This window comes from Dermacentor silvarum, chromosome 10, assembly GCF_013339745.2.
Source record: "Dermacentor silvarum isolate Dsil-2018 chromosome 10, BIME_Dsil_1.4, whole genome shotgun sequence".
In the NCBI taxonomy this organism is placed as follows: domain Eukaryota; kingdom Metazoa; phylum Arthropoda; class Arachnida; order Ixodida; family Ixodidae; genus Dermacentor; species Dermacentor silvarum.
The window spans coordinates 87922842-87949947 of NC_051163.1; the positions used below are offsets into that span (position 1 = coordinate 87922842).

At 46.4% G+C, this 27106-nt stretch overlaps 1 protein-coding gene across 1 annotated transcript; it reads right to left on the reverse strand.

Moving 5' to 3' along the window:
- Positions 1-9637: 9637 nt before the first annotated feature.
- On the reverse strand, positions 9638-26943 carry LOC125941066 (uncharacterized). The gene is made up of 6 exons (XM_049657987.1): positions 26851-26943; positions 21388-21570; positions 19202-19392; positions 18132-18237; positions 11896-11977; positions 9638-9800 (listed from the first exon to the last, which is right to left on the reverse strand). Exons 2-6 carry the CDS (start codon positions 21527-21529, stop codon positions 9638-9640), a joined length of 684 nt encoding a protein of 227 aa, XP_049513944.1. The 5' UTR covers positions 21530-21570; positions 26851-26943.
- Between the last annotated feature and the right edge of the window lie 163 nt (positions 26944-27106).

Sequence of the window (27106 nt, forward strand, 5' to 3'; positions counted from 1 at the left end):
GGCTTGGCGGTTCATTTTTTACAGCGAAGCTTCTAAGAGCTCACTCTTCGATGGTCGCGTCCGGCAATAGAAAAAAAAAAACTCATTGGCCGTATCCTGTATGTGCGAGTGAAAGCGCGCGAGGGCGAGGGACGCGCGCTTTCACGGGGAGCGAACGCACGGTGGAGAGCAAACACGACTTCCCAATGGAAGGGGAGTGGTGGGCGAGGAGGGCATCGAGCATGGCATCGAGGCACTCTAGAATGTGCGTGTGCGTGCACATCATCAACGGACACCATCACTTCCGCTCTATCAGTAGTTTGTTGCGAGATCAATCAGCGTGCTCGTCAGAGCTGCTTACCCAGCGCCAAACGCAAGCTCGACCACCACGTGCTTAGCGCCCACGCTCGTAACCCAACATCCGTCGGACCCATAGGATATACACATAACAAAAGAAGTTACCATTTGCTGCTGAGCACTTGTATAATTCGTGATCTACCAAACCAAGCATGCTTCTCATTATGCAGTGGAGTCTGCTGAATTTTTTCTTCTTTTTCTGCACCTAATTCTTCAATGATCTGCTAGAATAATCCCCTGCTCCAGTACCTAAGTAGTAAAACAACTTTTTTCTGTTTTCAGTAGTTTCGAATAAGACTTGGCGCTCCCTGGAAAGGTAATCTGTCAGCTTCTTAGCATACAGAAATGATCGTATTATAGATGGGCAGTTTTAGAAAAGGGTCAGGAAAACCTTGCGCTATGGTGGTTGCTGAAACCAAAGAGCTCAATATAGGAAAGTTTTCGCGTCGTCCTGCATTAGCGCTCGGTCTTGGCTTCGAATGCAACGCCGGTTTTGCTGTATTATGCTATGTAATGTTCGTGGTAACCATACCAAGACCACGGCCGCTTGATAAAAAATTGTGTGTTTCTTAGCTCGGCTATGCCAGGATATACGTAGCGTTAGCAAAGGTTCAGCTGAAGGTCCGAGTCGCACTGGCGCTTTCGCTGAGTTTCACAGTATATTCAGTCGATCGGCGAGCCTTGACGTCATCGACGGCGTTTTGTTGTTGCTGCAGGGGTGGTCGGGCACGTCGCTCAGCCTCCTGGCGACGCCGCTTTGCTAGACGTTCGTCCCTTTGCTCCAGTGTCTCCGCAGCACGTTTAGCCTTCTTCTGTTCATTCCTCCTACGCTCAACCGCTAATTGCCAGGCAACTACTTCGGGATCCGATGAGTCAAGCTTCTCCGTTCTTCTGCGCTGTTGAGCAGCATTTGCGCTCTCCTTCTCCATGCTATACCTCACTGGCAAACGCCAGTCAGAAGCGCAGCGTCTCCAGCGCAGTGTCAGACGGCGACTGCACAGCGAGCGCGCCGGCGCCAGCGCGTCTACCACGGCTACGACGTCACTCCTCTGGAATGCCCAGACCGGCGGCGGTGAGTCGCGGCGGCGGCGGCGGAGTGCGCGAGAGGTGCCGGCTGCGGTGGCTCCGGTACGCAAGCCGTGTGACATCACTGATCCTTGCGCATGCGCAGCACGGCTCTTGATGTGCCGCGCGAAACGGGCTTGGCTAGGCCAGTGTAGCTAACGCTACAAAAATGAAGGTGTCGCCTGCCACAGCGGCCGTGCCAATACTTTATCTCTGTAAATATTTGTATCTCTGGAAAAGCTACAAAAGAAGAATGGGAACCGAGGGGCTCGATTACCTCCGCATTACGCGTGCGTTGCACCACCAATTGTGCTACGGGTTGCGGGTTCGGCTCCCACCGGCGACAAGTTATCTTTTCATCCACTTTCATTTCCCTTTTCTTCATTATTTTCTATATTCCAATTTCAACTACACTTAATTTCCCCGATGCTTTCCTTGGCTTCGTTGTCTCTTGGCTTTATGTGGTTATGGAAAAGCTACAGGACATTTTAGCAAATAGGGAGGAAAAACGCCCTTCAAATTGTGTTCTTCCGCACCGCCTCCTCGGCTGCTGGATTGATGCAGAGAGAGAGAGAGAGATACAACTTTAATGGTGCCAGCAATTCACGAGGGCGGACGCAGCCTCCCTCCGCCTAGCAGACGGCCGAGATCCCCTGGGTCTCAGCGGCTGCCTCGGCTAGCTGGACGGCCCAGACCTGGTCTTGCTGGTCTGAGCTGAGCAGCAGGGTCTCCCACTGCTGCCGGTTTTGAATTTTGCGGCCCTCGAAAGGAGCCGCCTTCGAGCATGCCCATAGAATATGTGGCAGATCCGCCCTACATTTACATAATTTGCATTGATCGTTGTATTGCCCTGGATAGAATCTGCTGCAGGCCACCGGGTTTGGATACATGTTTGTTTGCAGGAGGCGCCAGGCCACCGCCTGTTTCCTGGTTAGCGCGGGATGAGCTGGTGGGTACCGGGCCCTTCCCAGCCGATAGTAATCGGTTATTTCTTTGTAGCTGACCATGCGGTCTCCTCTCGTTCCCGGCTGGGCGGGCTCACTTGCTCGGCGAGTAAGTCCTCGAGCTACGTTGTGAGCCGCCTCGTTGCCGGGGAGAGAGGAGTGCGCGGGTGCCCAAATAATTTGGATCGTCCCACGATGACGGTAGCTGTTACTATTTAGAATTTTGAGCGCCTCTGGCGAGATGCGTCCTTTCGCGAAATTGTGAACTGCAATTTTGGAGTCGCTTATGATCACTCGCGCTTTCGTGGAGGCCACCGCTAATGCTATGGCGGCTTCCTCCGCAACTTCGGCGTTGTCCGTTCTCACGGTGCCGCTCGCGAAGGGTTCTCCGTCCGCGTTTACCGCTACTACGGACATCCCTTTGCGTTCTCTGTATTCCGCGGCGTCTACGTAGGCCACGCCCTCTACGTCATGGTACTTGCGCTCAATGTGGCGTGCCCTTGCCTCTCGTCGCTCCTTGTGGTGCTCCGGGTGCATGTTCTTCGGCAGTGGAGGAATTTTAAATTCTCTCCTCGTCTCTAGTGGAATGCTTAGTTTGGTGCCGTGTTGCGCTTCATATCGAATTTTGAGTTTCTGTAGAATGTGTCGCCCCGTTGGGGTTTGTGTGAGTCTTTCGTATTGGGCGGTAGTGTGCGCCCCGATTAGTTCGTCAAGCGTGTTGTGTAGCCCCAACTCTAAGAGTTTGTCGTTGGGTGTTGTGACTGGGACACCAATTGCCTGTTTGAATGATCGTCTGATGATGCATTCCATCTTGTTTTTTTCTGCTACACCAAATCTTAGGTACGGTGCCACATAGACGACGCGGCTTATGACGAAGGCCTGCACTAAGCGAATTAGGCTGACCTCCATCATGCCGTAGCGTCTATTGGCAATCCGTTTGATTAGCCTTAGTGTTTGCTGTGCGCTGTTTTCTAGCGCCTTGATGGTACCGAGGTTTCTGCCTTCCGCATGCAACCAGAGTTCGGACTTTTGAGAGGAGCAACTGAGCCCCTTCTCTGCCGCGTAGCGTTCGACGGCCTCGGTGGCCTGTTGGAGAGTTTCCTCGATTTGGCGTTCGCTGCCGCCTGTCACCCACAACGTTATGTCGTCGGCGTACAGGCTGTGGTTGAGGCCGCGGATCTTACTGAGGATTTTCGGCAGGCCGATCATGGCCACGTTGAAGACAAAGGGGGACAATACCGAGCCTTGCGGCGTTCCCCTACTACCCAGTTTTATGTCATCCGACTTGATGTCTCCTATCGTGATTTGAGCTGTGCGGTTCGAGAGGAAGTCCCGGACGTAGGTGTAGGCCTTGCGACCTACCCCCAGGTCCTGAAGGTTCCCTAGGACCGCTTTGTGCGTAATATTATCGAAGGCCTTGGTGAGGCCCAACCCTAAGATAGCTTTCAGTCCCGTTCCTCTGCCCCGCGCGTCGAGGATTTGATGTTTTATTTGGAGCAGGACGTCCTGCGTGGACAGTTTCGGCCTGAACCCGATCATCGTGAGCGGATACAGACCTCTATCCTCCATGTAGTTGCTTATTCTAGTGAGAACGACGTGCTCCATCAGCTTCCCCACGCACGAGGTTAGAGAGATGGGTCTGAGGTTCTCAATCAGTAATTTCTTCCCGGGTTTGGGGACCATCACTACGTGCGCAGATTTCCACTGCGGCGGTATTGCACCCTGTTCCCAGCACGCGTTCATGTACTTTGTTATTGCCGCGATGGATTCGTCATTTAGGATTGCGGAGAATCTTGTTCGTAATACCATCCGAGCAAACGCCAAGTAGACGCCGAGCATTCGATGTGGCACGCGTGAACATTTATACGAGCCGTTCGCCATTAGTACTGGCTAAGGAGGCTGCAAGGAGCTGCTGAGAAAACGCATAGATGAAAGCTGAGCCTCACTGTTGCATTCAAGCAAGCACAGTGTATGGTTACAACGCGAAAACATTTCTGCATCAATCCAGTGCGCACAAAGTCGGCACTGGATTGTGCCGGAGAAGCCGGCACCACCCTCTTAATGCGGTTATCTATTTTCACTGTGCTGACTCGGCCCCATCGAAACCCTCTCCACTAGAGCGTGCTCCTCACCTCTTGTCAGCCAATTAGATAAGAAAAACCGCTGAGTGTAGACAATGTTATTGGTCTTGAAAGCGAACAAAGGTGATCTCCTATAAACGAGGAGAATGTTTGATTGGGTTGTTCAGACAACGCTGCGGGTCACCGCCCGATGCTTGCGTTGGTGGTTACGTAAATTTGACGTCAGGAGTTTGGAATCAAATCAGTCATGGAATCATTTTACGTTATAGCGCCCCTGATGTTTTGCCCTCAGCGTGCATTTACACTAAGGGATGACTGGATTTGCCATTTATTTCTGTCTGGGCAGAGAGGCGCAAACGCAAAATCGACAAGTGCAAATTGCCGACAAGCGCAAAATCGGATCTAATCGGGTGGTCTGGGTGGTATGGGCGTGGGTGGTATGGACGCATGTTGATGCGTAATCGCGGTTACGGAGGCTATTGCTTTTACCGGTGGTAAACGCCACAGTTATTTCGTCGTATATGACGTGCATGCGCAAAGGGCTGAACGTTTTACGTATCACTGGAATAAATCATGTACCAAGCAAAAACAAAGCTCTCTCATCCCACCATTTATGAGAGAGTCAAGGCCGGAACTATATTACGTGGCGTAATGATATTGCCTGTGTGCGCCACGTACCTTTGGCAGTGCTGCAAGCTACTTGTGAGACAGAGTATACATAGTGTCAAATAGTGTGTACGAATGTATTATCTGCGTACATATACTGCTGTATATATCTTTGGTTTCCACATTTCCAGTACATTAATTCTGTAAATTCTTATTTTTTTCCTAATAGTATACAGGGTTTTCCTAGTGATGGTCATCTGTGCTGTTGTTGTAATTAGTACAGCAATAACCTTCCCCTTATTGAAGCCTGTTACAGATATTGATGCGTGTACATTGAGCGTCATAGTAAGAATTGTTGAAATGAAAATGTTATTGCTGTAAATATTTCGTCCTGTAACGGTATAAGACGATGCATTCGAGCGGATTGTTACGTTTGTATTGTATATAGCTTTGCATGGTAACCCTGTTCTCGTACTGGTTGTGCATATACTCTAGCTCAATCCATGAGGAGTTAGTAACGAAGTTGTAACCAAGATACGATTAACTTCATGTTATGGGAGGTTGGTCCTATACGAAATAGCGAGATGCATTGTAAGCTGCATGGTCTTGTTATATCATGAATGAGGAAATTGCAGCTGTCCTAAAAATGCAGAAATTTAAGTCACAATTTTGGCTTGTTATACGTTTTAAGGCTTGTGTCACGGACGACCCCCCCCCCCCCCCCCTTATAATTCTCTAATGAAGGCCGCGAAATGCTAGCTGGAATGAACAGTTTTGACTTGGCGTGCCTAAGATGCTGACATTAAAAGATGTAACCCAGGAACATCATGTTTTTGCTAGGGCCAGTAGCGAGTTATAGGGCTAGCTAGGCCTCTAGATCAAACACGTGACCTCGACCTGGGCAGCGCTATGCCATAGCGACTGCACTACCGCAGCAAGTTATCGAAGCAGTTATCGTCAAAATACAGAGCTACTATTTAGCGTGACGCAGGTCCTGTTAGGATAGAAAAAGTTGGACGGCGATTGAGCCTCCAGCTGAAGTCTACGAAAGACATGATCTTCCTGAGTGAGTTGGGCGTGAGATAGGAGCGGAGTCACAGCGCACCGCTCTTTGTCGCGTCACTCCTCGCGTGAGGGGATTAGCAGGAGCGTCGTACTACATTCTTTAAGCACGAAAGTTTTTTTTATGCCGGGGTTTGCGATGAACTTGCGTTAAGGATCTGACGTTCAGCGCTAACGAGTAAAATAAGCTTTGTTGACAGGGATGGCACCTCTATATAGGAGCGGGGAAGCGATGTACTGCGTCATGACGCTAACGATCGCCGAGAGGGAGCGCTTCCGAAGTCACAGCGCGACTCGGTATAGCCTTGTGTTGGCACTTTCCGCACATGGTTTGTCTTTTGCGCTGGATTAGCTTGTGGAAACTATTTGCCGACGTAGTGCAGCTTCAACGTGCATCAGCAGTGCTTACGCGCCGCCTAGTGATTCACTTGCGATGGCCGCAACTAAGAAAACTGCTGCGCTAAGTGGCGCAGAAAGGCAACGGCGCCGACGGGGAATCTCGCTTTGGTCCGGCGAGAGGCAGGCCAGCCTGAAGCAGAACGCCTTCGCGCGTCGCAACTGAACTGACTGCCCAAGACACTACGGAACCGGACGAAAGAAATTGCCATGGTTTAAGGCGGTCAAACCAAGTTTGTCAAGCGATAGCAAAGTTTTGCTTGCTTTGGGAAATGACAAAGACGCTGCTCGGCATGGTAACCAACTACCGCATCTACAGTTGCACCACAAGACAACACACAGACACTGCTCGGGTTGGCAGCAGCAGCGAGCGAATTTACCGTCATGCTGCGCCTCGCTTCAATGCTAAATAAGCGTCGAAATCACAGAGCATGCGAAGCTTCCAGCACTCGGCGCCCTTTCAGCACATTGCAGTTCGCTTTCAAGGTGTGGACGCCCACGCGGTGTCCACACCTTGCTGCGGCGTGTTCTACACACGCAGCAGCACGTTGTTCCTGCGTCTGGGCGATGGAGGGGTCTTTGCGCGCATGCGGGCCCTTCTTGCTTCAGTGCGATTAGCTTTTCACAGTAGGTTCTTGGTTGGCGTTCTGACAACACGTGGAGGCAGGTCTGCGCGATGTGAAGGACGGGGTGATTCGCTGCAGAAACGCAACACCAACAGGTATAACTGCGAGTCGGCCTAGTTGGAACAGATTCATTTTCTTAAATTTTTGCGCGCAAACAAACAGGGATGAAGAAAAGGAGACACAAGGACGAGGACATCAGTTGTTAGAAAGCGCTCGTCCTTGTGTCTCGTTTTCTTCGTCCCTGTTTGTTTGCGCGCAAAAATTTAAGAAAACCAACAGGTACCACCACGGCTACTATACGTGTGAGAAAACGATGGCACAGTCTGGCGGGGTCTGCATAGATGCGTTACAGTTCGTTCCACCAAGCAAAGCTGTCTACCCTCAGGTCTTACAATACGGCTTGTTCTGTGCACCAATTTGTGCAATTGGAACCTGAACGCGCATAGACATATTTCGCTACCTGGCATTCAAATTCTGACGAAAAGAGAAAGCGTACAGTTAATGTTAACAATGATTTTTAAGACGTATAAAACTAAACAAATAAATGTGTTTATGTGTAATTATCGGCGAAGGCGGAAGATCACATACAGTGTTGATATAATTGATATTGCAATGAAACAAGCCAAGTGCCTCAACGCGCTAGCTTGCATGCGGGAAATGCTTAAAGGGTCCCTGAAATGGTTCGGACAAATATTGTAGATGCGTAGGATGCAGCTACAGTAAAACATTCGCGTCACAATTTAAGTGAAGCGTTTCATATTAAGAGAGCTACGGGCGATTACAAGTTACCTTCCTCCCTAGCCATGCATTTCCTCCTCAACTCGCTCGCCGAGTGATCGGGGCTAAGCTCTGCCTGCGCTGGCTCTACGTCATGTTGTGACGTACGTTGTCGTCTCTTTCCGGTTGTCTTGGAGCCAGCGCGTGAAGGCTCGCCAACCTCCCCGCTAGCCGCCCGGCCGTCGATCCCCAGCGAAAGCGATCAAGCAGCGTGCGTTGCGAGCGTTCTGTCGCAGCGCCGAGCGTGTCCAGTATTCCGGTAACCACAGGCGAGCTGGGTGTTTTGACGGGTAGCCAGAGGCGTAAACTAAAGCCCCTCCATACCGCTGTGATGAAGGAGCTTCGTAGACGTACGTGAGTGGCCTGATCGGCATGCGCGGTCCAGCAATCTGGTGGTGCAGAGCATAACCAGCCATAAATAGAGCTAATATTCCTGTAACCAAGTGTAAAACATTTTAAACATGACAACGTGTTCCAGATTATGCTCCTGCCAAAAATTTGAGCCAGCAGCTAAGTAGAAAAAAAAAAAAAAAACCTTGGTTACTGCTATATTAGCTGTGCGTTTGGTTGAGCTTTGTGCCGCCAGGTGGCTGCACCGTGCAAGCAGTTCTTGTTTGAACCTCCGTTCACGCAAAACGTGGTAAAGCGGCCAGTACACTTGCGCTTGCGTTTACCTGAATACCGGACACGCTAAACTCCATTGTGACAAACCTTCGACGTGAAGCGACGGCCGCAAACGTGTAGATGCTGGCGCCGTTTAGATTCGTTTGGATACCGAAAGTCCAATGCGCTGCAGCCCCTCGGCTCGCCTGCTGCCTTGCAGCGGGGCATGATGTAGCAGCTTGACATGTCGCCTATCGCTATGTTTGCAGCCCACAACGCAACAAGGGAGAACCATGGTGCTCGCGAAAAGAAAGAACAAGACCAACACTGACCGCGCAGCTCTCGTCAACACGGAGCACGTTTTAACACAAGCAGACGACACTTTCTGTGGGCCGGAAGTGCTTTTAGTGTAGTGATACATGTCCTTGTGCATTCTCTTTCTGTTACTTTTTTGTATAGAAACAAATTAACTAACACCTAAACTATTACGAACATTTGTTCACCATAATGTTGGAAAAATTATCGATGAGGCGCCCTGGGCAGCCAGTCGAATAGCTGACCCAGTGACGTGTTATGGGCAAATCGCGTCACTTGGGCACAAAATTCAGCCGATTGGCGTGCTGCGATCGGTAGCGATGTACCTTTTTAAAACCTTGTAATAAATTACACGCTTTACGTGGAGTGTTTAGATGCGTCAATTATTGATCAGAAGGACCTACTCTAACGACTCAGTACGTTTGTACAAAATCGTCAAAATCGTTTCAAGGTCCCTTTAAGAAATGTAGCTCGCGAGAAGTAAATACGCGTAAAGGCATTAGCTTCCGAAACAGCTTCTTCGCTTGATAATTCTCCGATCTATCCCAGCGGTAGCCCACTTTCTATGGCGTCGCGTTGCTGAGCTCGAGGTTCACTGGTTCAATCGCAGCCACGGCGGCATATTTAGATAGGCGCGAATTCCATAAACACTCATTTACTTAGATTTGGGTGTGTGTTACACAACCCCAAGCGGACAAAAAATATTTCGGAATCCCCCACTACGGCGCATCTCGTAATCAGAGTGTGGTTTTGACTTGTAAAACCTCAGAGCAAGATTGTCTTACTTGCTTTAAATTCAGCCATTATGCGATATGCAAACGAAGTGCTAGTCGCGCTTGTTTATCTCGCGCCTAATTGATAACGCACTTGAATCCTCACCTGTGTTTGCAACAACCCGCTGATGGTCCTGGGCGGTGGGCTTCACTGGACTGAGCACATCCAGAAGTGTGGCCAGAGCGACCGTGGCCCCAAATATTCCAAGAACGAGGCTGATATGAAACGTGAGAAACGCCATGTTTATACGCCATTTCAACTTGAGTTGCACAGTTCACATTCATTATTTCGTTTTTATGGACAATTCGATCATGCACGCCACATAAATGGCAATGCTAAACATGGTTTTTTGGCGCTAGATGGAACATACAGAAGAAAACACACACACACGCGCCTTGTGCGCCGTGCTTGTGGTACGTCCCATCTAGTGCCCAAACACCATGTTTAGGAAACCCCACCAACATACCAAAGATATTCTAATACGCTGACAATGCGCTGCGCTTTCACTGTTTTCGTTTTTTCCTTCTGCTTTTTTCCCCTTCCGCAAAACTGTGCTTGAGGCGACCACCACCAAGTGAGACACCTTAACGCGGTTTGCCTCTTACGATAATCACTTTGGTCTTCCTCAATTTGTGGCAATTTGTGGCGATAGGTCCCTTGAAACGAAGAAGCTTCTTATTTGACAAGTGAGTTCTGCGGGAACCCGCGATGGGGGTCAAGCTACTTGAAAGGTGAAATCTCCCGTTCACCTTCACGTTACAGTACGGCCGGATGACAATTTTCCCGTTCATGAGGCTTGTGATTTAAAACTTTATGTCGGACATCGAATAATCCGCAGTGTTAGAGATCGCTAAAGAATGCATTACGATACCTGTTTTCCTTCTAAAGTTGCTAGCAGCGATATTTTCAGTCAGCGCTATGTGGCATGTGCCGGTTCCAAGCTAATCTACGAGAAGCGGCCAGAGTACAGGATGAGCCAGAGGACTAGGCTCTGTGACACACAGGAGGGCAGAACGCGGGACAGCATCTGGCTTATGCGATAGCCAAAGTACATATTCTGGAGCGGCCTGCTAATGGAGTTCCGTGGTTATACTGGTGCGCTAGGTTGCAATGTAACAAATAGTCAATTATAGGTGATTGGAGACAATTAATAGTTTTGGAATAATTTCATGCTAGCGACAGGCATCGGAAATTCGGCAATAACGGCCGATAGCCTATTCGTTGAATAAATGTTCGCTAATTACATGCTTGACAAATATTTGAAAGCCGACTGCTGCAACTGCAAAATCGGAGCTGGTAAGTTATGCATGTCTGCCATAGCGGGGATTTCACCGACAACTAGCAGCGTGGTGACGCTTGACTTCAGAGATGGCGCGAACGCTTACGATTGACGCGCTTCTCCAGTGCGCTTTACTATTAAGTGACTATTTTGGCAGAAAATTGACAGGCACAACTTTATGGCTTTGCGCATACTGTCGCCAGACCAAAGGAAGACGGACTTGTTGTGTGGAATTAATTACGACTGTTAGTGACGTGCCGACTTTAAGGAGTTAATACACATGATGACAAACAAGGACAGGTATGGCGAGGCAGTTGTCGCATAACTGCTTAGCGGCCTATTGGCACCATCTCAGTGCGCACAGCGGGCTACAATTTACTGCTTGTCTCCGAGCACCATAGAGTCACTGGATGCATCCTGCCTTCTCGCGCCCGGTAGCCATGACAAATTCCGAATTGTTCTTAGCCTGCAAAGCTGATAATGAAATCCTGAACCAACTGCGTCACCGTGGGATTTGGAGAATACAGAGCTGTGCAGAGGAGACTGCAGTCCACTCCTTTGATACTGTAGAATAATGAGATTTATTCCGAAGCAGTGGCTCTTGCGTTAGCCAATACTGTCACATCGCATACTAGCAGCTGTGAAGGGAGAAAAGTATGACCACTCTGTTTCAGCTTGTAGCAGCAATAAATAAATTGACACGGTATACAGTCGAATCCGGATATATCGAATCTGAAGTTGATAACAAAAAAGTTCGTTATATAGATAATTTGATATATAAAATTAAAAGTTTGGGCTCGATATATGCGGATTTGACTGTATATGAGATTGTGACGCGTACGCCGATACGTTGAACGGTTACAATGCGGTTTAGCCAGGCACACCTTTGAAGAAATGCTTCCATAAAGAACAGATTGTAGAATTTCGTACTAGTAATCACATAGTTGGCGGCGAATGTTTTTCAATATGGAGCTCATGTACGTTTGCTATAGGTTTGAATGAACAGTGAGAAATTGTCGCAGGCTACTCACATAATTAGCACAGGCGTCTTCTCCGGTCGTTCGTTGTCGTCACAGATTGCAACGACACTGGCGAGGTTCCACTGTGAAAGAGCTGAAAGCAGCGAGAGCGGCAAAGTCGCATTTTTCGCTCACATTATAACGTTTGTTTCACAACATCGTTGGCCTGCTCAAGTAGGCCACTTGCTGTATGCAGCATATTTATTTTGGCACGTTACTTGTGTCAACGCATGGTACAGCTATCAGGCGGTGCAAGTATTTAGTTGTAAAAAAGTGGTACAAGAGCAGTCTGCTTTCAATAGGCCATTGCGCACTTGTTTCTCTTCTGTTCGTTCCTTTGGCATTACCAAATCAATTATTACTCAGACATCAATATAAATATTCACTAATATACTAAATGGTCAACATCAGCTGAATTAAAAAAACACAGGCAACACAAGCTTATCAAGATGATTCTTATTTATCAGAAGCTACACTAAACAATATGCGCGATAATATGGGAAACATTGGCACATTTTTAGGTAACTAGTAATTGAGCGTTCCAAGAAGCGATTCAAAAAGAAAAATGCCAATGAGTATGTGTGCTTGCTACAGTTAGTTTTCGAAAAATTCGTTGTTCTGCAAAAGACCAAATACACGAAGAACTTCCTACTGGGATAGGATGAAAAATACCAATAATGCAAATAGATTGTGGGAATAAAAATTTTGCAAAGAATTTGGAGTAGCTGGCTTTCCAACATTGTTCTGGATTCCGCAATGTTTTGGCATGTGGACCAACGTGCATAAGTGAAGTGCTTATATGTGTGTGACGGCAGCAGCAAGAATACGACCGTGGAGACTACGATCATTTGGCGGTGACGGTATGATTTCGACGACTTGCCTATTGTTGGGTGCTATATTGGTACTTGGTATGGATGGTCGTAAGCGAGAAAAACGCCACTTTGACGTCAATTGCGACTCGGTGTTGTACAATCGTGCATCTAATATTTTAGATCATTTGATATATGCTTCAGCGAGGATAGTATTTGTTCTCTGACAAAGATAAGTTAAAACGGCTTCAGCCTATACTGACCCTGAAGGTGGCACAATGTTGAAAACCTTCTACGCAGCTTTACCTGCTACGAAATGAGGACTGGGACGTAGTGGTCGATTCCAAGGTGGTGGCGTCGCACACAGCTTCTGAAATAGCTAGCTACCACGCGGGAACATTGCAAGAAACCTATCCGACTCACCTAAAAATCACAATCTACAAACTCTCAAGTAACTGCGTTATCGTAAATATCCATCGGAAAAATCCATGAGATAGTGCGAAGTAAGGATTTTATTAAGCACATGATGCCGACCAACAGTGTAGAGTTTTACGAGGTGTACTAGTGGTGAAGCTTGATGGACAAGTCCTGTGAAACAGCGTCTGAAAGCAGAACTGGAAAAGTTGACTGCCCAGCAAGCCGAAGTACACTGCCGTGTTTGTAATGAGGACTTCACGATGTCTTCAATTGGCAAAAAAAAACAAGAGGTTACTTGGAGAGGCCGGCTTGAGTAGGAAATTTCTACGATAGGTTGGCCAGTTCTGGTAGATCACTTTTGTGCTTGCTGTTCAGAAGGATCTCTGCGCATTGGAATTAACAGCTGAAAAAGCTTCCCGATGTTCCCGCCTGAAGGCTATTTGTCGCCTTTTGTCAATGCCATCTTTTTATAAAGGACACCAGGTCGGAAATCATAACCTGCCACATGCGCAAGAACGGTTAGATCACATCCTGTTATTTGAAAAGACTCTACAACATACAGCAGGGAAGTTTCGCCACAACATTAGGATTTCTTACAAGAAAGCATGTTTATGCTTTCAACATTGAATCAATGAATGTGCACACAGCTATCCCGGTTCGTTCAGGAGAAATGATAGCGGCGCTGAAGTTGACGTAGAAGTGAGACAGACATGTAACATAACCTTCGGTAAATTTTGCCAAAGAGATTATATCAGGAACATGATGCATCAGTAGTTTGCCTGGACGTAGCTTACTGCATGTGACTAATACAAAAAAAATTGTGCAGATCGAACGCATATCTTGGAATGTATGTGCAGCGGGGCTTTCGAGAAGTGGTTCATCAAATGCCATAATATTGTCTACTTTATTCTTGTCTCTTTTGGCGTGAAGGAAATTGGTGAAGGCGCATACGTGCTATAGCTGACCCTTGGTACGCAATGTAACGCTTCCGGCTGTCATCTCAATGATCTAGTTGGCGTGGGCAACGATATAAGTAAACATGCGATTGTGGCCTAATGGTTAGAACATCGTGCCGCGGTGTTCAGAAACCGAGGTTCGATCTTACAATCAGGCACGTACTTCAACTTTTTGTTAGGTGTGAGCTATTCGGCGGGATAGAAGCAACGTTCGAGACAATCCGGGTAATGTAGGGATCATGTCCGGGTCACCACTGTGGAAGGTGAAATATGTTGCCACATCGAGTTACGAGAACCAATTTACATTAGTCTGCCTGCTCGCGCTCGCGGTGTGTTGGCGCATGTCGTCGCAGTAAAGACACCGGCAGATTGGCACGCCGCATCCGGAAGGATTTGCAAAGGAAGCATCGCTTGAAAACATGCAGAACGGGAAGCAGTGTGAACCCACTGAGGATCTTGTGCGGCTAACTTCCCCCTTCCGATAATACGGTGAAGATATGAGATCGGAATGTCGACTAAAGTAATTCCTAACCAATACATATATAAGATATCCACAACCTCCTCATTACACGGGTGTGGGATTACCAATGCGGAGGTCGTGGGTTCGGCTCCGACCGGCGACACGTTATCTTTTCCTCCACTTTCAGTTCCCTTTCCTCTATAATTTTCTATAGTTCAGTTTCAAGCACAGAATAATGCCCCGATGCTTTCCTTGGCTTCATTGTCTGTTGGCTTTAGAAGACCACGATTCACCAAAACGGGATCCTCGGTTTCCTTTTTGCTCTCGTTTAGACGACTCTCTCTCTCTCTCTCTCTCTATATATATATATATATATATATATATATATATATATATACACATGTGTGTGTGTTGAACTGGGAGTCAAAACCAAAACCAACGTATAATGCATGTGAAACCATCTAAGTGCAGCCTCCCTAATATTTGTACTTAAAGACTGCTGTGAAAAAGTATTCAACACAGGAATAATTTCCGTTTCAGACAGTAATATAGTGGATGCTAAAAGTTAGGTTTCAAATGATCATAAAGCTGCAACTAACTGGTAATGAAGACGTACAAATTTCCAGTTTAATCAAATAAGAAGCCAACAAAGACACAAAGGACAACATAGGAACAACATAGGACAACCTATGTTGTCCTTGGTGTCTTTGTTTGTTAGCTACTTATATGATTAATACAAATCGGGCCCCTCGGTTCCCTTTCTTCTCGTTCAATTCAATCAAAGGCACTTATTCAGGACTTGCTAAGAAATCGAGCAAGCTTGGTTCTCACTGTGGACACTTCAGCGCTTGCTATGACTGGGGTATCTGAATTTTAGTTATGCCAAACAAAACACATCGAGGGCCCAGTGACAGCCTGATCGGACATTAAGACAGGGGTGGAGAGAGAAATAGAGAGATAGAAGAGAGAAGGGAAAGACAGGGAGGTTAACTAGACTTTGTCCAGTTTTCTACCTTACACATAGGAAGGGGGATAGAGGATGGGGGATGGAACGAAAGATAGGGAGACAGGCGTGCAGTTTTGTATCCCTGAAGTAAGCATCGTCACATCGAAAAAGAAAGAAAGGAATAAAGCAAATCGATGCTGCGAAACTAAGTGCACGGCTGTGAGAATGAGTGATTGGCATACGTAAAGCCAGATCATGATCATGAGAAAGAAGTTTACAGATGAATGAAAATGGTTGGAGCGCATACCGCAGGCAAAACAAGCTCATTACCATCATCGCCATCACCGTACCGCCACCCTGGAATGTCAAAGTTTATGTACAGTCATTATATCTTACCGGGTATGGAACAGAGACTTGGAGGGTAACAAATAAGCTTGAGAAGAAGCTAAGGTCCGTGCCACGAGTGATAGAGCTCAAAGTGACAGGCGTAACATTGAGAGACAGGAATACAGTGGTATGGATTAGGGAGGAAACGAATGTGGCCGATATTCTAATAATCCGCGATGGTGGCGTGGTGGACTTGGTATCCGCCAGCGACGGTCAAAACCCACCCGCGGCAGCAGCATTTTGATGGGGGCCAAAATGCAAGAACGATCGCGAATCGTGCATTGCGTGCACGTCACAGTACTCCACGTGGTAAAAATTCTACCAGAGTCCAACACTACGGCGTGCCTCACAGCCATATCGTATTTTTAGCACGTAATGCCTCAGAATTTATTTTAATGAGTGGCATTAGGAAGAACAAATTGATTTAGGCAGGATATGTATAATGCAAAGGGCAAATAGGCGGTGGTCGATTAGAGTTACAGAATTGGTGCCAAGGGAAGTGAAACGCAGCCGCGGATGGCAGGGAATTAGGTGGGGTGATAAATGAAGGGAATTCGCAGGCGTAAGATGGGGTCAGATAGTGCAAGGTAAGGGCAACTCAAATACGCTAGAGGCATTCGTCCTGCAGTAGACATATATTGGCTGACAATGCCGATGGAGCAATGTCAAAACCTCTGCAAGAATCTGTCAGCAGTAATGTTGTTTGCGCTGTGGCCGAGAGTAAGGTCTCTAAGGCTGTATTGCTACGATGCTCTGGTCTATGTAGTCACAAAGGGCCTTCAACATGGTAGGTTCATGTAGTCGAAAAGCAGCAAATAGTACTTTGGTTTTCCTTACGTAGCTGCATATAAAACAAAAAGACTTATGATACTTGTGCATGACTATGAGTTAGGGTGTGGCTTTGTGATTTATTAAAACGGAGACAGCACGCCATAGACAGGGCGTTTGGAAGATACGTAAGATGGCAGGTGTATGTTAATGTGCATGTGCCACTCATCATATCTATACCACTTTAGTCTGTCCTTCATATGTGAAGCAGATGTCTCCCGTGAACTCACACAAGTGGACAAAGCTTATCATTTTTGTTTCTGCATTCTCATACGGCTTTCCTTGCACGTTCATCAATGGTTTCACCGTGCTGATTGCATGAGTGCATCTCTATTCGTTCGTCTGAACTGACGATGATGAAATGACCATCCCTTTGAAACGGGCCGGCTGCACATGCGACGAAGATCACTTAAAAAATGTTCTCGTGCATTTAAATCTCTGGATGTTGTTATGGTTCTCTAAGCTGGCCTAATTACAACGCTGTGTTAAAAAGACGAGAGTACCACGCGACCACTATTTAAGCCCCGCTAGTCTTCATCGTCTTCCCTTCGGCGTCATGATGGACCATGACATTACCTCTATACTCTAAGCTGCATTAATCTTCTAGAATGTGCTCTTTATTGAGCGTTAGCCTTTGCTCTGCAGTGTCAATTTGCCAGCTGCATTTTTAAGTCTTGCAAAAGCAGTAGTTATTTTCCCTACTGTTCCTAAGTTCTAACGCGACGGTCAAGCCCATACACTTCCACATTTATTGCTACATGGATACTATGAGACTCTCAAAGAACATGTTCATTGTTTTCTATACCATTTCCACGTTTGGAAATTTTCAGCTATAACTACACGTTCCCGGACACTGTCATATGGCTTCAAACAGTATGGCACCATCCTTTGAATTAAATCTTTTTTCCACCATATCTGCAGGTGTCACCTGGTGGCTCGCTTTGCAAGTAGCTGGGACTGCGGAATAGAATGGGAAGCGCACTGACCAAGCAGCCGCAGAAAGTATATGGGAGGATGTTATTTGGATCATTTTCAGGGGTAGGCTTTCAGGATTAACATTATGGTAATTAGCGTTGCTTCATCAAAAGTAAATAAGCTGCAATTAAGCTGTGCGCGTTTTCATTCGTCAGCATATCTGAAGGCTGGCTAGTGTAGGCAGATAAACTGCTGACTTGACATATTTCTTGGCCGTGAAGAATCAATATCTGGCATTGGTTGATCTTTCAATTCGAAACTTTCCACAACGATTGCTGCATCCCTATTTCCTTCTCTTTTCTGCAAGAATGCGCACAAATGAAATCTATATAAATAGGAAAATAGAGTCTAATTGTTGCTTTGTGTTCATGATATATCCATTTTTTACAGTGGCAATGCGCGTTTGCGGTTTAGAGCTTCACGTGTAATGTGCTTAGAATTGGTCGCGACAGCAATCAGAAGCCACTCACCATTGTTCACTATGACTGCGAAATCTTCACCAGTGCACGAAGACGGAATGCATACGCCTATTTTAACCAACGACTGCATGAAGGCGAACATTGTTGCTTCTCTTTGCTGCAATGTGAATGTAGTAAAAGTGGAGTGGGTTATCACATGACAGCAGGGAACCTGTGAAGAATAGAACCCTAGCTGAAAGATTTCGTGTTATCTAGTTGTACGCACGTACAAATGTAACTTTGGATCTGTCATTGTTTGCAGGATGTCCTTTTTTCAATAAGATAAGGAGCACGACAGTGACACGTCCCAACATGCACTGGATGAGTTGTGCTTCAATTCAATTTTGTGTATTTAATTCCAGCCTTATGTAAGAAAGAGCTTTCTGCATTTGCAAATGAAAGGCTGCATGCAATTAGTGCACGAACCATTTCAAGCGCCTGTTGCAAGTGAGACGAAAAATGTGGCGAATTATATTTTTCCCACTTTTACAAGCTGTCCAGACAGTAAATCAACTATGTTTAAACTTTTCTGACGTCCTTTTTACGTAAAGTGTACTTTTTATTACAAGTGAAATAAACAAAAATTCTGTGTGTATTAACTCTGTTACATTTTAGACAATAAAGTGGCGCTTACATCTATAGTATGTAACATTACTCTTTCGTTATGTCCTTATGATACATTGCGGTTCACGTTTAATCCGTCGTTACATAAGCTTGTTTTATGCTTCCTGTGCTTCCTTTATGTGTTTCCCACATAAGTTGAAGAAATACATTTTAATGATGGTATAACATACATTTGCACGTTAGCTCGATAAAAAATCTGTGATTCGTGTGGTTAATGTGCCTTTGACATGTTGCCTTGCATTTTATCTCGTGGGCATCGCCACGCCTGTAGCCCAGGATGCGAGTCATGCGAAGATACTTTCTCATGAAAAAGAGGATTACATTGAATTTCACAGGTGAGTAAACATCTGCAGTGCAGAGCATAATAACATCTTAACCCCATCAACGACCTTTAGTTTGATAGGTGACATGAAAGTGATTTTATGTGTATTAGCGAAGAATGACGTTGTTTACATCACCTGGTTATGAAGAACTTCTGGGAAATGGGGAATTTCTTCTCGATGATACACAACGACGTCGCAGAACTTCCTCGCAACGAAGTGTCCATTTTTGCCCGTGACGTTTGCTGAAAAGCACCCTTCGTACGATCCTTCATCCGTCAACGACCCTCGCAGTATTCCACTGGGCAAGGATCCGAGAGAGTCAAGCACTGCATTATGTGGCAGAACGCAAGCACATTGTTTTCGAACGTAAGCAACTCCAAGCGCTATTCTTAAAACTGAAGGCCTGGGGAAATGATTGTGCGCGAATGAGAGCAACGAATTTAAAAGGGGCGCAATATGGTCGGCGGATACTTCAGTTTTACTTTTACAAGAAAAAATATATAGTAGCCCATTGAGATAATCGATGTGCTTGCAAATGCTGGGGGGTCTGATGAATTCAAAATCGGCTGTAAGCTCCTCGTACCGACAGCCGCCTCCATGCTGACACGCAGCTTCTGACCTCAAGAACAGCAGAGTATCAGTGTGTTGTCGGAGATATATAGGCAATCCGGCTACTTTGAGCTGCCGAAACAGTACTCAAGCACATTGTGTAAGACACACAAACACACACACGCACACACACTAAAACGGACGATAGTGGAACGGTCCCTGATCGTCTTGACTACCATGGCATGGGAGATGCGAAATAAAATAATGTAAAACAAAATTGCGTTTAATGTATCTGTCAGACCACTAGACGTGAATACAGTGACCAGGTATCAAATACAGCCGCCCTTATCGTTTTGATGCAAGACATAGCTCCGTATTGCTCCTGTTACATTTCCCGTTACACATAATCCCATTTCCCGTTATGCAGCGAATCAGACTGACCTTAGCATTTGACTATTCGCAGATAATTGCATAAAGTTACAGGAAGAAAAATACTGTGAATACAGGAACTTATTTACTCCCTATGGAAAGTTGCCCAATGGTGCACTGACTGGAACATGGTGTTAGAAGCTCCGAAAGCTGCTCCCTTGTCAATAACAAAAAATTGTTCAGAGCCCTTCCACTACTGTGAAAATGGAAGCCAGCTAAGCTGTGATTATAGCGGGTAGGCTATAGTGAATATTGCTATGGTGAATTTATATATTATCATTATTGACTATATTGAGCGTCTTCGGCGTGCTCGTCAAAGAGCAAGGACACCGGCGTCGTGTTTTCGCCCTGCGCAATAGCCAAGTAGTGCGTTTGCTGCGCCAAGTCCGCCCCATCGTCATACACCTGTAGACTAGCGTATGAGCCACATCTTTCATAGGCGCGGCACACTGCACGGCATCGTCAGGGTCCTGAAGGATGTGGTTAAACGAGCGTACGTCCCATAGCGAGTTAGAAGGGAATCTGCTGATAACAGCGTGATCTCTACGTCACGAGATAAAAGGGCACACCGATTAGTTGGACGTGTCGCCGCCAAATATCGCGACACTTTTGAAACAGGCATCGGCGGTGGCGAGGAGTATAACAATGGGCAATCCAACATCCGTTTTGATACCTGTGCTAAGGCACAGCTAACGGGAAACCGCGACGCACATGGAGCCGAAAATTGTTGATGTACTTCCGGTCTATCTATTTTTGTTGCCAAACGCTATTTACTAGAACCTAGCCTATAACAGCTTCACCGTAAAAATCGACGCTGCACTCGCAGGCTCAATGATGTTAGGCGAGTGCGTCACAAGCCGCAAATACCTAGTTCCGGAGAACTCGGTCTTGTTTGCATTTGCTTCGAGAGGTAACTGCCGCTTATCATCGGGTCGATTTTGAGTGGAAACCAAGTGTTCCATACATATATCATTGTAATGGAGGCTTGGCACGATACTGCAGTTTTCCTGAAAAGCGAATACAAATTAGCTATTAAGCAGCACAAATATTTACTTGTGAAAACGACGCAAACACAGAAGAGAGCATATACTCGCATGCATTTGACCAACTCATCGTCGAATCATCGTTGGCATCATCAGCGCAGCTCTGAGAGCAAATGACATGGTTCATCATCATCATCATAATATTAATATTATCATCATCATCTGCATCACCATAATCAGTTTTGTCCCAATCATAGACTGGCCTAATTTTGAGATCAGCCCATGCAAGCGGCGAGAAAGATACGTTACAAGCAGACAAACAGACTCGCCAAGGAAGACATGGTCTTCAAGAAAGCTTACGCTCTAGTCCGGCATCATTTTGCAGCATCATGAAATCGACAAACAGCCGCATGTTTTCGAGGCAAGTGGCATTGACTTCGAGGTTTTGGTGAAGGCTGTAGTCGAGGCGCTGCAGGAACGGTTTCCAATGCGCAGCTTTCATCTTGAGCACTTCCCTTCTACGGGCGTTGATGACACTGTCGACTGCGAGAAAATCCACAGTTAAAAGTTCTGTCAACGGTTAGGCGACCAAAAGTTCTGTCAACGGTTAGGCGACCAACATCTCGCTCGTTCGTCAAAATAGCATTAGGGTAAAGCATCATGTATACTTTGTTTTACAGTGCCTGCTGATCTTTCGCTTTTGACAGGCACTGCCTGGGTTGTCACTGATCTCTAGTGTAGTAGAGACCAGTGTCTGTTATGTTTTGTATCTGCTATCATTTTCTTAGTTTTTGAAAAAAGAACGCCGGTGAGCCTGGGGCATCCGACTGTGATTACGATATCAACTGTCACTGTATGTGTTTGTTTGCTTTTATATTAGCGATGTAATGGCAATACGTGCCATTATGTAGCGATGGCTGCAGTTCCTCGACGTAGTGCGATCGTCGCAAGCCCAGTACATCATGTCGGTAGCACATTATGGAACTTCAGCATTGATAGAAATAATACAACGAAAATATTCAAAAGAAAAAAGCCCGCATCTGGGATTCCTATCTCTTCATTCAGCCAGTTCATAATTGGGTGACCAAGAAGCTGATATGAATAGTAACGTGCTACATGAAATAAATAAAAGTCTGGTGGCTAGAAGCTTTTATAGATCCACTGACACTGTCGGTATCAATGACAACCAATGACACTGTCAGTATCACCACTGTCACGGTCACAATGAGAACATTTCTTTTGCCGGCAGAATTACGCTGAATGAAACTATTGAGTGTGTCTCGGTTTCTCTATCAGCTATCTGCCTACTTTTAGGGGTCAATAATCTTTGCGCAACAAACTGGATCTGTCGAGGCTTTCGGTTGTACTATCGTGAGCAATATGAAAAGGAACGCAGGAGCGCGTGTCAGATAGCCTCTAACCGTGCTATGGCGATACGCGGCCCGCCGCCGTCGAAAACATTGTGGAAAAGGGGGACGCTGTTTTAATAACTGTTAGTACTCCCACCATGGGTCTGTTTACACAAAGTGCGGAACTTCTCGCCAGCGCACAGTGATAACTGTTTGGTATTGCGGTTACTGGTAACTTTCTGCGCCGAAGCGTGGCCAAAAGTAGCACTGTTTTAAGGCTTAAGAAACTCATCGCGTCAATGGATATAAAAGAAGTCACAGGCCTGCGCGGCACACGCAGCACAGTCACAGCGTAAGCTGGTGGAGCGGCTCAAGAGTAGCTCCGAATTTGGGCACCACGCACAACAGGGTCTTCGCGGCGGTCTGTTCGCCTCGCTTTGACGAGAACGATCTGAACTGTCTACCCGGCGTCGACGGCGAGCTGCGGCTTGTAATGCTCTCGGCACAGCAGTCTGCGGAGCCCGATCAAGCCTTACAACTGCAACTTACATGTCGGGCACGCCGCGTTAGTAAGTAAATAAGTGACGTTTGCAGGCACCGTAACTAGATGGTGCCACCATACTGGCGGAGGCTGGGAATAGCATTTTTTTTATGGCGCACCTCGTCTGAATGGCATCTCGTCGTCGGCGATATGTTTGCAGGGGCCTTAATTAGATGGCGCTACCATACTAGCGGAGGCTCGGATCGTCTGCGCCTGATTTAAATGTCATTTTTCCGGCGGCCGATAACAAACGCTTGCGTGGCTCAGGGGTAGAGTATCTGGCTCTCATGCACCGGGCGCGGGTTTGATCCCGGCGGGAATCGAGTACTTCTTTCGCGTTTTCGGCGATAGCGGCTACGCGTTCGCCGAACGCCGGCGGCGGCATCATTGCGAACCGAAACGGCTACTGGAATGAGCCCATAACAGCCTACGCTGTAGCCAAGGTAAAAAATTCCGTCATAGAGTTGCACAAAGAACGAAAAATAAATAAACAATAAAGAATAAAAAAATGACTCGCTTAAGTCACTGCGGCACATAACCGTCTTACCGGCGTTCGGCGGCCAGTGAAACGCCGTAAGCTGCCGTTTTCGACAAACGCAGGCGCGGTGGAAGTGCCAACAGTTAGCGGAAGAGCGCCCCCCTTTCCAATTTGTTTTTGACAGCGGACGTCATGCGCGTATCGCCGTAGCTCAGTTTCGAGGCTATTTGCCACGCGTTTGCGTGTTCCCTTTCATATTGCTCACGATAGTACATGCCAAGCAGGGGCAGCCTTTGCTAATATCATGTCCAGCATCTCGGTATGCTGGCAGAAGCTGCTGGTGGGTATAAAGCGGTCAACATCTTGGCCTACTTGCGGGTCAAGATGTTACATATTCTGTTGGAGAAGAACAGGGCTGCCATTGCGGCATTTTATGTGCCTACCTCAGGTTTTACTACATTCGTACTACATTTTATTACATTTGCAGATGAAAAAGGTCGAGTGCTCATCTCGTTCTGCCTGATAAGATCGTGAGGCGATCGTATCTTTTATATGCGCTCACGGTGCTCCGAGTGGGCTCATTGAAAGGAAAAGAGTGGACTATGCATTGGCACCTGTCTAGCGGAAAACAAAGAAAACAATGCATAGACAGGCATCAGTGATGTAACAGTGAGGGTAAAGCGGGCACGGATGAAAAAAGTAATTAATCTCTGGCATTAAAGTCGGAAAGCCGCGATATGTGAGACGCTATAATGTGACGCTCCGTATTTATTTCGAATACTTCAGAATCTTTACCGCGCATTCAATGCACAGTATGCCAACGTTTTTTTTTTACGTTTTGCGTCATTTCGAGCGCCATGGCTAAAATTGAACACGCGACCTTCTACTTTGCAGCAGACCGGCGCAACCACTGCGCCACAACAGCAGATAACTACCACTGGTTACTTAAGAAATGAATGAAGGACCGCCTGTTGGGGCTAGTTGGTCTAACATAGTTACCTTCAACAGAAATAAGGGCCCAATGTACTAGAAATACACTTCTGAAGGACCGCCAGCATCTCGGCCGTCCTTCTGTGGGATCCACAAGAATTCAGCTATTTGTATAAGCAAAGCGTCAATTCTTTTGCACAGTGCCGAACTGAACTACTTGATCTGCGTTGCCTGAGGCAGATAGTAGTGTTGTTAACTTTTTTAGATTTGTTTTTTATCACCAAGCATGGGAAAGGGGGCGCGACACTGGTGTACGTGGTCCATCTTATAAATCGGAGGGTTTTTCAATTGTAATAAACAGTTGGTTGTAGCGCTCATCCGCGTCTGTCGTGTCTTTGTGTGAGTAGGTGTACTTATTTGCGCTATACCTGAAAGTAACTATGAATGAATAGCATCAATCCATACCATAGTAGTCGTATTACACAGTACGCCACATTACTTGTGGTTAAAGTGTAGCACCGGCCAGACATAACACGAACAATTAGAAAACATCTATAGCGGCTTAAACCTTAGCAAACACGGACTACTAGTAGGGACGCACTAAGCTGGCACGTTCAAACCGCATCAACAACAAATATTCAATCTTCTCGTAGCAGAAGCAAAAAGGAGCTTAATACGTGTTCGGGTAAAGTTGAATGGTGACTGGAGCAATAAAATCTATTTAAGTTTGCTAATTATTTGGCTGATAACCTCTTTTTTCGAAAGGCATTCCCTAAGTGACGCTTACTAAGCCTTGTACTGAGGTGGATGCCCACAAATGTTACAAATTAACACTCGTTGTGCCCTGTTAGACGATAAATAGCGTTGCGCGTGTTGCAACAGGGTGATGACGCGAAGGCAGCTCGTGTATGCTCTCAGCTACACGGAACCCGCTTGAGGTGAAACCGACGAGCTGCTCGCGCCGATTGTTTATTGTTTCGAAACCGGCGGCGCTCGATAGCGTTCCTAAACATGTGCGGCTGTCTAATACAATGACCGCTGATGTGGGCGAGCTTCCATTGAGACGCCGGCGATTGTATGGACATTTTGCACTGTTGGTCAAGCGCCACTAACTGGAGACACGGGAGCCGCGTCGCCACGCATACGTAAGGCTCCGTGGCATGTTCAAAGTGGTTGAGTGACTGAGAGTGCACTTGGCGGGGTCCACAAGGTGTGCCGCCACATGATGACAGACACAATAAGTGCATATAAACTTTTCGTGTGACGCCAATGACCTTGCGGAACTGAAGTCGGATTGGCCTAGGTGTATAGACTTTTTGTGTGAGTCCCATAGCGTAGCACGCACGTGACATCAATAAAAGAATAGAGGGGCACATGGCACCTGAGAGCCTCAGTCATGGAGATAGGTTGGATAGGACGGTTACCATAGGGATGGTTCATGACTCTGGCGTTTGAAAATTTTATGTGCAGAAGAAATCGTCGGTAAGAAGAATGCACGCAGGATTCCGCCATAAGTTCAAAAGTGTATTTAATCCAGCTTCAAAGAATGAGGAAGGGGAGAGAGAGAGAGAAGGAACTGATAGTCGAACAACTGCCGCTGTCGGTAGTTAAATTGTTTTTATGTAAGTTGGCCTGTCTGGAGGCAAAGTGTCGCTGGACAACCACGAAAATGTGGTGAAGGACGAATTGCCTTCGCTACTATAATGATGAGCCACAAGTAACAGCTAGTTGGTGTCAAATGTCAACCTGCAAAGATTTAACTCCCTAAATACCGAATTGCACGTGCACCGCCTGAAGCACGATAAATGTACTTTTGATGAAACCATGAGTCTGTTTTTTGAACAATAAATCCATACACCCTATAGAATGTTTAGCAGAACCTTTTTTTTTGTTTGTTTTCCTCGTTTCTGTTTGCGCTGTCTTCCTCAAGAAAAAGCGTATGCATTGGCTGCTTACTTCAAGTAGACCTGTTAGAGTGTTTATAGATCTGTCGCTCTGAGTATACAAAAAAAATACAAGCTGCCTTGCTACAAAAGTCGCTTAACAAGCCAATTTTCGTTGTTGTATGGCGGAGCGTGCAATCCCTAATGAATTGCGCGCAAAATGCCAATAACCCTGAAAATGTTTACCTCTAAGATCACAGGTTGTTTATAGAAGTTCTATAACTGATTTTATTAGTTGATTTAGTTGATGATCTTAAAATGTTAGTAACCTTTCAAAACATTTCAGAACATTTGGTTGTCCAATGAATCTACCAAACTTAACATGAATTGAACTTGGAGCGTGAAAAAAACGCACTTCAATAAATGAACAATTTAGTGGGCGCGACAAGACTGTAGGTACAGTGCACTAAGTGTTCAGGCATAAACGTAATGACAAAACTCCCACAGACTTTCTGAACACTGTCTGAAAATGTTTGACTAGGATGGCATGGTGCGCATGAAACCAATACTTTTGCTTCATGAAGGCTGGATGACAATTGAAACTGCATATCAAGTTAGTCGAAATTTCACTCATGCACTTACAGATCTCGTACGCCTAGGTCACTTGCAAATTTAGCAGGAGCCAAAGAACCCATGCAGACACCCGAATTAATTCCCGTGCCATCTTGTTAGTTCCAATGTAGGTGTTGTAGCGGGAATTTTCTTGCAAGCCCCGGTGAGCTAATAACAATGCAGTCCGTACGACACATTTGGCCGCGCAGGTGTATTGCAATGCTACGCATGCATAAGCTTGGCTATGCAGTGCTCGGCATGTTTTCAACGCATCTTGAAAAGCACT